Consider the following 11,647-nt stretch of genomic DNA (forward strand, 5'->3'; position numbering starts at 1 on the left):
AACTGACCTCTTATCTGACCACATGCTCAAACTGAAGATCAGAAGTAACATTAAAGCCAGATGTGTCTGGAAGAATGAGCATAAATCATTCATGACTAGAGATAAACATCTGTAGAGATTTACCGGAGTAATTCATTGAGGTGCATTTGTGGTGCACTTTAAAAGCCAAAAACAGAAAATGAGTCAGAAAGAGCTTCCAGACTAAAATGTCAGGTCATGGAAACCCAATATCAATCCAGATGTTTGTGGGTCAGGAATAGAGCCTTGTTTTATAAAATACTGCAACAGCGAATGGTTTGATTGATTTTAATTTCATTTTGACACTAGTGTAAGTTAAGTAAATGCAAAAGTTTAACAGTGACATCTGCAGGCTGTTTGAGCCACAGCTGAAGCAGGACTGCAGCTGCAAGTCTCACTGCCAGGTTTTATGCAAGCATTGTTGTATAAGTGAAGACACTAATATCTCTATATATCCTCAGTGGTGGAATTTAACATGTAAGTACATTTACTCAAGTATTTAAGTACAAATTTTGATTAAAAAAACATCATATATACTAATAAAACACTGACAAGAACCATTATACTGCACAAGTACTTTACTTTTGATACTTTAAGTACACTTAACTGATTATGCTTACATACTGTTACTTGAGTAAAGTTTTGAATTGAGCCTTTTTACTTGTATTGGACTATTTTCACATTGTGGTAGTTGTAGGCCTACTTCTACTTCCACTACTGTATAACCCTAACCCTCATAAACACCAACCAAATGGCTGTTTGAACAAAAAAAAGGTATAAACCAAAGTGAAGATAAAGAATGGTTTATTCTCCTCAAAAAGTAGATTACATGTCGAAAAGATTACATGAAGGTCGGTGCCAGCAGTATAAAGTGCTTGTTTTGTTTTTACACAGCCTGCTCCTTTAACGAGCTAGCTTTGCGACAGTAGCCGCGACACTACCACACTGCTTTACGACTATTTTGGAGGCTGATTCAAAATGGAGTAGAGCTTATGGGAGACAACCTAGCTAAACATCGCAGTTTTATCTAAATCTTTTCCGCGTGTTCACTGCACTCGTTAGGAAATTAGTTACTCCTTCAAAATGGCCGAAGAAAAGAAGTCAGGCTCTTTGGGTTTCTTCTCGAGCTACGACGATTTGAGCGACAGCAGTGACGGCAGCGACTCGGACGAGGAGGGAGAAAGTCGGGGGAAGAGACCGGGGACAGACGAAGCTCACTCCTCCCAGCAAGGGACCAAACGAGCAGCCGGTGGAGCTCCTCTACCCAAACCTGACGAGCTGTTCAGCTCCGTGTCCAAGCCTGCTTTCCTCTACAACCCCCTGAACAAGGAGATAGACTGGGACAGTCTCACGGTCAAAGCTCCGGAAGAGGTAGAAATCAGATAGCCTGGTTACCATTAACCTGTGTGTTATATTAATAGTAGATCTGACTAATTGATATAACTGAGCCAAGGCAGAGGTGAGATATGCTTATAGGTGCCACATAACACCACACATCTACAGTTACTAATCATTTTTAATGTAATCGAATTACAATTATAGATATTTTCAATATCAGTCAGTCAAAAATAGATTTCCTGGCAACTACCTGCAGCAAAATCTGAAATTAACAGATATTTCCATTATCAATTCATCTGTTGATTGTTATCATTATTACTGTTTTGATGATTTGAATAATTTAATAGTCAGTAAGTTGAGAGAAAAGTGTGACAAATGTTCTCAGAACCCATGTTGGGATCTTTAGTTTTAGAAGAGAAATTCAAACTTTTAATAATAATAATTTTAATATTTACAATATTAATGAGGTAATAACACAAGCTAAGAAATGTTTATTTTTTTCCCTAAGTGAATAAACAAGCTGTTCTCAGAGGATAATAAGGTCCCAAGAACACTGTTTAAAGCTAGAAAGGTGGCAGGGTCTGCCACATATAAACAAAGTAAAACAGTACGAAGCTGTGTTGTCCTTTGAAGGTCAGTTTCTTTATTCAGTCATGAAAACAAAAGTGTAAAAAAATCTCTTCTGATAAAAATTTCTTCCCCAAATCTACATAGTGCGCCTTTAAACCCAAACATATTTAGTATCCAAACACATAAAACAGAAAAGCAGCAAATATTCATATTTGACAAGCCAAAACCAGCGACTCTTCTGCTTTCTGGTCTGACAAGTGACTTGAGCAATCAGTTATTCTACATGAACTAATTGATTAATCATTCAGCCACTCTATGTCACCATAACTACTAATTTTTTGGATGGTATATTCCAGAGATAATTGCAATTAACAATATTATTGTCATTTTAACACCATTTTATACCAGTGATATATTGATAATGCAATAACATAGAAATGCAAGTACACTCTTATAAAGAGCAGTGAACTTTTTATTCCCAAGAATATTAAATAAAACATAAATTTAATGTAACCACGCAACCTAAACAATAAATGAAATAGACTCTCGGGTGTCCATGTAAACACAACAGGCCACATCGAGGTCATGCTCACAATAAATAACTTAATTATCGTGACGGGCCTACTAATTTCCTCAGAAGTATTTAACAGATGAGCACAGTCAGAACATTGATACCATTTTGTAGACAGTTTCGCTGTGAGCAATGTTTCATATTTAGTACAGGCTATATGTTGTTATGTAAATCATACTATTCATAATGTCAGGGAAGCAGTTGAAGTATTTATAGAAACATAAAATGCTGCATGTTTCCACTCCAGTGTGTCCATTTTTCCTCCAGACTCTATTTTTGGGAGGCTTTAGGCTGAGCCTTTGTTACTTTCTGTCAGCCCGTTTCCCACATTCAGTGTTTTTCTCTGTTACTTGAAGCCTGCCAGGGAGTTTAAGCCATGGAAGACAAACGCTGTACCCCCACCTGAGAGCTACGCCTCAGAGCCAGAGAAGAAGAAGGGACCTCCCCCGGGCATGGACATGGCCATAAAGTGGTCCAATGTGTATGAAGACAATGGGGAAGATGCACCAAAGCCTTTCACTGGAAACGCCCGGTTCTTACCTGCAGAGGAGGAACAGTCCGACTCAGGTTAGTCCTTCTACTCTCTTGTCAGTATGATTAAACGAGTGATATGATCACTTCTACTGACTTCATTCTCCCTACTATTATTGCACCAGTTCGTTGACAGTATTACACCATCGACTTACTCTGTCATCGCTGATCATGTTTGCATGTCAGGCTAAAAAACATGTGACCTCCATCTGCGCTGCTTCTCTGCTTTAGCCTATTGTTATGTTTTATTAACGTGCTGTTTAGTAATTAAAAAAAATAAACTTAATTTTCATCTCTCCCCCCACCCCCACCTACCACTCCTCTGGTAATCAGATGAGGAATCCAAGGATGACTTGTCTGCCAAGAAACGTCGGGTTGAGACCTTCCAGCAGAAGGAGAAGAGGAAGAGAGACATGGGACAAGCTACCTCTGACAAGAACTTCGTCGAGGAGGAGAAGAGGATCCTCAGGCAAAATGCTGATTGAGGCCTAAACTGCCTGCAATAAGGAATCTGTTATTTATACATTTTATGTCAGCCGAGGACATTCACAGATATAAGCACAATGGTCCAGAAGGTGGTGTGCTGCAAACATAAACAGGCATTTTACCTTTATGATGACCTCATTAGCAATATTATTGTTTTGTGTTTAAAGGACTGTCAGTGCACAACAAACTATAGTGTATGATAGTATCGCGTGATTCTGGTAAATCCCTGCAGACTATTTTCCAAAGGTAAAGGAAAGTTCAGGTGTTTTACAGTCGTATTTTCATAATTTTGGTCATCATCCCCACCAGGGGCCAGATGTATACAACTCTGTGTAGATGCGCGGCTCAAGGCATTTGCACACCAAGTCTGTTTTGTTTTTTTGTCTAAAATTGCTGCACGTTTAAAAATAAATACAACCTCATGTTGTGTTAATTGTGTTTTCAAGCCGACTTGGAACAAGTTCGATTTTGTACTATTCTTGGGATCCTTTCATGTGATGCGTGTGTGGTGTGCATGTGTGCGTGTCCCTAGCTGAGACATAATGCCAGCTCCTGTCCAGGATCAACTAGTCCAAGAAAAATGTTCTTCCTTTTATTGTGCGGTATAACTCGCAATGTATCAAACAGGACCGCTGATATCCTGAAATATACCCGGAAGCCATCAAGATAACTCCGCAGCTCCTTTACCAGCAGGTGAAACTCCCCTTACAAGAAGTGAGAGGACCAACAAAATCATCTCCACTGCTTGACGACTCTATCTTGTCTTGTATTGTGAATTTTCAGAACCAAATAGAATAATTAACGCATCGGAGTGCAAGATTTCTGTGTGTAACGTTTTTATATTGGATGACAATTAAAAAAAACTCTTACAAAAAAATAACAGACTTGGTGTGCAAAGGTCTTTAAAGATGCATATGCATCCGTTTGCATTCTGTTTTATAAATCTCAGTAATTATAGAAGCAGGCGCAAATGCAGAAGATTAATTTCCTCTCCCACAATTATCCATTAATGGATGTAAAAAGTTAAAGTTACTCATTAGAGCTGTCAATAAGAAGGACAAAGTAGAAAAAGTACAGCGGACTGTTTAATCAACGAGGTTCTCTAACAGCACCAGAACAGCTGACATTACGCACGAGCATTATGCACGGCTGGTGCTACTTATAGCGTCCGTGCATATATGTGTAAACTATCAATGCAGCAATATCCCAGTCATCAGTGTTAAATGTCAGAAGGTGGATCAATGATTAATCTGTAGTGCTCATACTGAGAGGGGCTTCCTAAAGTGCTTCACAATTCAAGATCAAATGTAAAGATCATTAACAGGGAAGTAATGGCTCCAATGTTAATCCAAAGAATAATAAGATTCATCATTCTTAAATTATTTAGAATTTAGTTCTAAATTAAAAATGCTCCTCTGAGTGACAGCAAAATAATAACATTGGCAAACAACTCAAACAATGTTTTTACATTTACTTTACTACATCTCACCTGCATCTTTCTCTAGAAAAACATGTCTACGCATGTACTGAGATATGCGTGAGGTGCACACTTCTACCTTTAAATACCAGTGTATGCGTGGGAAAAGTCAACAGATGGTTTTCATCCCTACGCATCATCTATACATCCGGCCCCAGCTCTCTTCCAACGACACAGGGATGAGGGATATCACTAGACACAGCTTTACAACATGTGGTGGGCATTACCAAACAAGCGATTAGACAGGTTCGGCCTAGGTTAGGCATCACCTTCGCTTTACTTTCCAAACATGCAGTTTAGACAACAAGGTGAAATGAGACGTGTTTAAACCTGTCTGACTGCTCTTGTTTGAATCCCCGTGTCTCTGTGTCTTTGCAATGAGGTCGGTGAATAAAATGTCCATTATAACCGACAGGGATGAAGACCAAAACTAGTAAATATTCAACTTGTTTTAGTTTAAAGAGCTAGAATAACAGTGACGTCTAGCTGTGGTGGTTTACTTGGTCAGTGTTTGTCTTGTATTATACAACATATCTAATCACTGCTGAAATATGACTGTGTTTGTGTCGTGTTTATAGAGTGACTCTCCTTTAAAAATGTGATTAAAAATGGCTGTAAACCTGTTGACATTTTAAGAAGTTGCCTGTTCTTCCTGCGTACGGGCACTAGATGTCGCCCTTAAGCTACACTAGAAGAAACTCCCTGTATGTTCGCAGTGAAGTCTGCTGCACTTTGTGTAACCGTCAGACACCCACATCACAGCCAGGGTTTGTGTATATGCTGCATGTCAGGGAGGAAGTTGTGATCTTCGATTTGTCTCATCTCAGTTCTCTTGAGATACTCGATGCATACAGACTGTTTATTCAGTCTCATGTACCTTGTATTACAACAACACTTCACTTCTGTTTGAAATAAAACATCTTGCATGTTTAGTCTGATATCTGAATAAGTTTTGAAACACTGTTTTATGGACGTTTTGTTTCTGCCAGCAGATCTTCTCATTCAGTGTGAAAAGATGTATCCGATAATGTTATTTTTCTTTTCTTTTTGTTTGTTTGTAGTGTTATACTATTCATTATAAACCACTATGGCAATAAAATGTATTTTACTGTTCAAAGCTGTTATTAGTAGTACATAAATTAAAGATACATTCCCAAATTAATTCTTTAAATTTCTGTGGGCGTTGGAGTAAATATAATGGTTTTCCAAGCATTGAAAAAAAAGAAAAGTTTCCACTTTGCAACAGCTTAGTGATCAGAGGAATTCCTGGCCTATCTGTCATTGTGGGTTGACATGAAATAGTGGTAAATATGCCTCTGATAAAATTCCAGCCTCCAGGTATGTGCCTGGCCTTGTCTGAAATGCGTACCCGGTCCTGCACAACAGCAGCAGCCGGCTGATTTTTATCAGCCATATTTACGAACAAATAACTCCTCTCTCCGTACGGACTGCATGAGCAACGACCAGCGAGGTCTCATCCATCAGTGTCTCAGAATCACTCATCTCACTGTCAGCGTCTTTCCCAGAAAATACATGTTTTGCTGCTCTCTATTCTTAGAATCGTGTGGATAACCATTATAAATACCAGCTTAGGTTTTGTTTTTTGTGGTGCTCTCTTTGATATGATATATACAGCATTCCTGGACTGTAGCCTCTTTGTGTTATGGAGATTGTGTTACCAGAGGCAAAGCATTTTTTCACCCCGCTGGATGTCACACATGGCTGACCTTATCTTCATTTAATAACAGTGAACATCTTGGTCTTATGTTACACTTGATACAATCACAACATCAGTCAGTGAAGAAAGCTGTGAGTTTCGCCACAGCAAAATTCTCAATAATAATGGACCAATCAGAATGAAAATGCCTCATGTAACCACCTCAATCAGAGGGAACTGCCCAGATTGGAAGGAATTTTTTTTATTGGATTGAGAGGAGTGGTTTAAACCTTTGATAATCTCTTCAGTAGGAAAATATTACTGCCTAATAACCATGTAAATGTTCAATCTAATCATTTCCACATGCTGGGATAACATTCGGTGACGTAAACAAGTTTCCCAGAGGGACAGAACATGGTGAATGTGTAACGTAAGAACACCACTGTAAGACCATTTAGTAATCACCAAGCTTTATATTTAAAGGCTAAATCCAACAATTTTACACATTAAAGTGTGCTCATAGGTCTGGAAGTACAACTGCATATATGAAAAAAATAGCACAAAGCCTTAATGTAATCTGATAAATTGTCTCCAGTGTTCTCACACAGTATCTTAGTTGCATTGTGGGTAATGTAGGCACCAGGATTTGAAAATGAAGACGAGTCAGTTTCCCACAGGGTCAAGTGAGGTTCAAACCAACGGAGCAACCAACGGTATGACTGATTGTACGACCGACCGACAGAACGTCCAACCAACCGACCGAAAGAATGACCGACTGACCAATGGACCGACCAAACAAACAAAACCAAGCCTATAAAGTTATATTGTGATTAGATGCTTTGGCCTGTATAAATGCACGTCTTATCAGATCACTTTATTCACAGTCCATATAAACAGTAAAGTTAGAATCTCTAATCAGAAGGATTTCAATCAGTTTAAAGAAATATTGTCCATGTTACTGCAGCTAGTGTCGAAATAAAATGAGGTTTACATTCTGTGGTCACGTAGAGTTTCTTATTAGTTAAATTGCAAGAGGTTTCCAATAACTCTGACTGTTTCCTGGTCCAGTCAGGGCAGTGAAGTGTCAATCACACTAACCATCTATCACTGTGACACATTTACTGGAAGGTCAAGACCTCATGATGGCTATTGAGTATTCAGGGATCTTTACTGAGCTGGCTACCTACAGCTGCTTCTATCTGACTTATGACTTTTTTTCACACAGTCAGCACAATGTTGCAGCCTTTATGTAAATTGAGGTCTGGCTGTTGTCTGGAGCTGCAGCGGATCCACAGCCAATAATACAAGAAGAAAGATAACAGGACTATGGCTGCGGTCCAATAGTCAAACATTTGCAAATGCCTTTAGGGCAAGAAAAGATATGAAGGAGAATTCTTAAGGAAAAGAAAACCACTGTAATGAGAGTATCCGACTGCTTTTACACCAAGGTCACAAGGAATTATGGGACAGTGTTGCCTCCTTTCCTCTTGTTAAGTCCGGTCCAGTACATATGCTAAAGGAGATAAGAAAGGAAGCACCTTTCCTTAATTTGACAAGCTCTTATCATAGTTACCATGTACATACTCCATTCATAAGATGTACTCAGGAACATCTCTAAGAACCAAAAAGACTGTTTGACCTTAGCCTGACTCTAGAGCTGTACAACAGCTCTGTGAGGCTGCACTCAAACACACTCTCAGAATGACTCGAGTCCACATCTCTGTTGATTAACAAATAATATTTACCAAGTTCGTCATGTTAGATTTGCCTGATAACATGCTAACATTTGCTAGATAGCACTAAACAATAAGGTATTTCAGGCATTTTGTCATAAAAACCCACAATATTGGGCATAGCACTGCAACAATTGATCAGTTAATTAATAAGTAGCCAAGTGTTAAAATCAATAGCAACTATTTTGATAATCTGTTATTCAGTTTGGGTGATCTTTTTTTAACAGAAAAAGTGAGGATTCTGATTCCTGCTTATTAAATGTAAACGTTCTCTGGTTTCTTTCCACCTCTACAAACGTATCTGAATACTGTTGTACTGTTGTTGTACACAACATTTGAGGACGTCATCTTGGATTTTGGTAAACTGATTGACATTCTTCACCATTTTCTGACATGTTATAGACCACAGAACAAACTGATTAATAGAAGAAATAATCTACAGATTAATTGATAAGAAAATAATTATTAGTTGCAGTCCTAACTGCGCAAAGTGCAGTTGTTTTTTCCTGATGAACATGTAAGATGAAAAGTCAGGGAATCACACAAGTCAGTAGAATTAATCCTACTTCTGTCTGTAGCAAATTTCACAACAGTCCATCCAGTAGTTGTCAAGATAGTTCCTTCAAAACCAAAATGTCAATCTCATGGTGGCGCTAGAGAAAAAGTCAGGTGATCACCAAAGTCAGTCATTCATCATCTGGGAACAAATCTTCATAGAGTCCAGCCAATAGTTGTTGAGATGTTTCACTTCGGATCAAAGTGGTGGACCAAGCAACAGACTGACATTGTTGTCCATAATGGCGCTACCAGAAGTTTGTAACCAGTTTTTATAATGCTGGTTCCGTGTCAACACCCCCACTGACTTGTTGACTTCTCTTCACTCATCCTCGGATGTTTTCTCGAGGCAAACAGTTGCTTTTCACACCAGCAGTTGTGCCAATCATGTGAAACAGATGTTCAGTAGGAAAGAAAACATTTCTCTTACCTGTCATTTGTCATTTGAGCTTTCACATCGTAACTATCTGTTTATGACATGTTGGAATCATCAAAAATGTCCAGATTCCTGCCTGACTCAGAGGAAACTTTGGTCTGTAAACCACAGGTTCTCCTCTCTTGGTCTCATATTGGATGGGGAGTCAAATTTTCCAAATGATGGTGAGACAGTAACTTAATATTGTAATTTACAGGAACATTGTGGTCCTGGCCACTGATTGCAGCTGAATATTTCCAAATGATCCCCCTTGTTTGACGTGCTCTTCTGTTCCTCCGTACCACCCAAGAACATCTGTAAGGTTTCATCAAATCTTCGGAATAAAACAGCGTCAGGCACAAAGATGAGATCAGGATTATAGCTGGAAAACACAATTCAGAACTGGGAATGAAAAAATCATCACAAATTTAGGATCAGAGACACCAATCTGGAGAAAATCACACAGTTGGCTTTGAAACGTGTTGCTCATGTACTGTCAGAACTCTCTCACTCATTTGCCTTTTTATTAATATTATAAAATGACCTGAAAAGCCCGAACTATACGCACGCTTGTTATTTCTCTGTCACTTTTGTGGGTCCGCCTGCACAAACGGAAACTTTGAGGAGCCACTGTTACATAATCTGTATACACTGAGGAGTGACTGCCACAAAAATGCCCGCAAGAGAAAAATATCATGGAACTTTTCAAGCACTGTGGAAATATTCATGTAGTAAGGTTCTCATCTGTTTAAGTAACCCTGTCTCGCTCATTCTCGAAGCAAAGTTGACATTTGCGGTTGAGATAGTAGCCGCACAGTGATTTGGTCTCTACACAGACAGTATGAGCATGTAGTATGAGATAGAGTGGTAAAGTCAAACGTTCTGAGTCTGATCACGTGATGAATGTACTCAGAGACAGAAAAGAACATTCAGAGGTGATAAAGAACAGTAGCAAGAGACAAGCAGTCTGACCTCCTGTCATGATAAACATGTCAGGGGTTGTCTGTTGATAATGATATGGAGCAGGCTCTCTCTCTCTCTCTCTCTCTCTCGCTCTCTCTCTCGCTGTGTGTGTGTGTGTGTGTATGTGCGTGTGTGTGAAAAAGAGAGCTGGGCCAGCTAACCTGGCTGCTGGTCAGTAATGGAGTAGATAGCATCTGTGGATTCTGTTATCTGGAGCCTCCTGTGGTTTACTGAATCAGGATTAAGTGTGTGCAGTGACTTGTGTAAGATCCTGTGTGAGATCCTCAGTTTTTTTTTCTTTCCTCTATTAAGGGGAGATGTGTTTGGGTGTAATTCAACTAACTTTGTTGGAATCTATTCCTGAACCAGTGATGCTCCTCATGATTAATTTCCCCGATGTTTAAAAGGAAGTTTAAACTTAGACCAGTCGACCTGAAAGAACCAGGTCAGCTAAAACATGATTTTTTCCTCGCCCTATCCAAGTGGTTTCTGTGTCTAAACCTAACCAGACAATGCCGACATTTATTGTGGCGATTGGGAGGCAATTAATAGTTTAAACATTTTATTGATTAAACTGGGAATAGACAAGTTTTCTCCTCCAAACTTTGTTATTTGTGATTTTGAGGGAAACAGAAATGATCCAGTTGTCTTTGCAACAGCGACGCCGACAATAATACTACTTGGAAATGCTGTTGTTTTTTGCCTCTTTAATCAAGAAAACAAATATTTAACAATAAAATAATAATATAATACATGTAAAATAGTAAAAATAGTTAAAGATGTTTACTTTTTTTGCTTGTTAAAATACTAATAGTCTGTTTGCAGTCTGTATACTCAACTGAAAGCAAACAAATAGGATTAAAAAAAAGAAGAGACAGGTTGCTGAATAATGAAAACAATCATTGATTGCAGTCCACTTCCATTATATTTATCTTATCCTGATCACAGTCTTGAGTGAGATGTCCTTCCTGGCACCACTGCCGCTAAAATATCTGATGACTAGTGAGTACTTTGCTTTCATTTTCACAGTTCACAGCCTGTGTTAGAAGCATTTTGAGGAGTTTCAACATCACACAAAGCCAGAGGTGGATGAAATATCATTTTTCCTGACTCTGACCACTCAATTTATCCTCTATGAGTCACTGTGTGCTGCAGAGGAACACTTCATTCCAGATGCTACAGCTAAGAAAGCCTTATTCAAACTCTCGCAGACAAACATGAGCAAACAGAATCAGAATCAGAAACACTTTACTGATCCCTGTGAGGGAAAATTGCGTAAATATTTAGGTTAGCATCCCAGCTATCTCTGTCAGGTTTGTATGTAATGAGATAA

At 38.8% G+C, this 11,647-nt stretch overlaps 1 protein-coding gene across 1 annotated transcript; it reads left to right on the plus strand.

Moving 5' to 3' along the window:
* Window positions 1–976: 976 nt before the first annotated feature.
* On the plus strand, window positions 977–5,929 carry c11h1orf52 (chromosome 11 C1orf52 homolog). Its single transcript, XM_073477261.1, has 3 exons — window positions 977–1,389; window positions 2,854–3,064; window positions 3,362–5,929. Exons 1-3 carry the CDS (start codon window positions 1,102–1,104, stop codon window positions 3,511–3,513), a joined length of 651 nt encoding a protein of 216 aa, XP_073333362.1. The 5' UTR covers window positions 977–1,101; the 3' UTR covers window positions 3,514–5,929.
* Window positions 5,930–11,647: the final 5,718 nt, after the last annotated feature.

The sequence above is a fragment of the Pagrus major genome, chromosome 11 (genome assembly GCF_040436345.1).
Source record: "Pagrus major chromosome 11, Pma_NU_1.0".
In the NCBI taxonomy this organism is placed as follows: Eukaryota; Metazoa; Chordata; class Actinopteri; order Spariformes; family Sparidae; genus Pagrus; species Pagrus major.

Bases quoted from the DNA above. Each gene is read 5' to 3' on its own strand.
- c11h1orf52 (XM_073477261.1), top strand. From the start codon at position 1,102: ATGGCCGAAGAAAAGAAGTCAGGCTCTTTGGGTTTCTTCTCGAGCTAC. The intron at 1,390-2,853 runs GTAGAAATCAGA...TGTTACTTGAAG, and splicing joins CGGTCAAAGCTCCGGAAGAG to CCTGCCAGGGAGTTTAAGCC. The intron at 3,065-3,361 runs GTTAGTCCTTCT...TCTGGTAATCAG, and splicing joins GGAGGAACAGTCCGACTCAG to ATGAGGAATCCAAGGATGAC.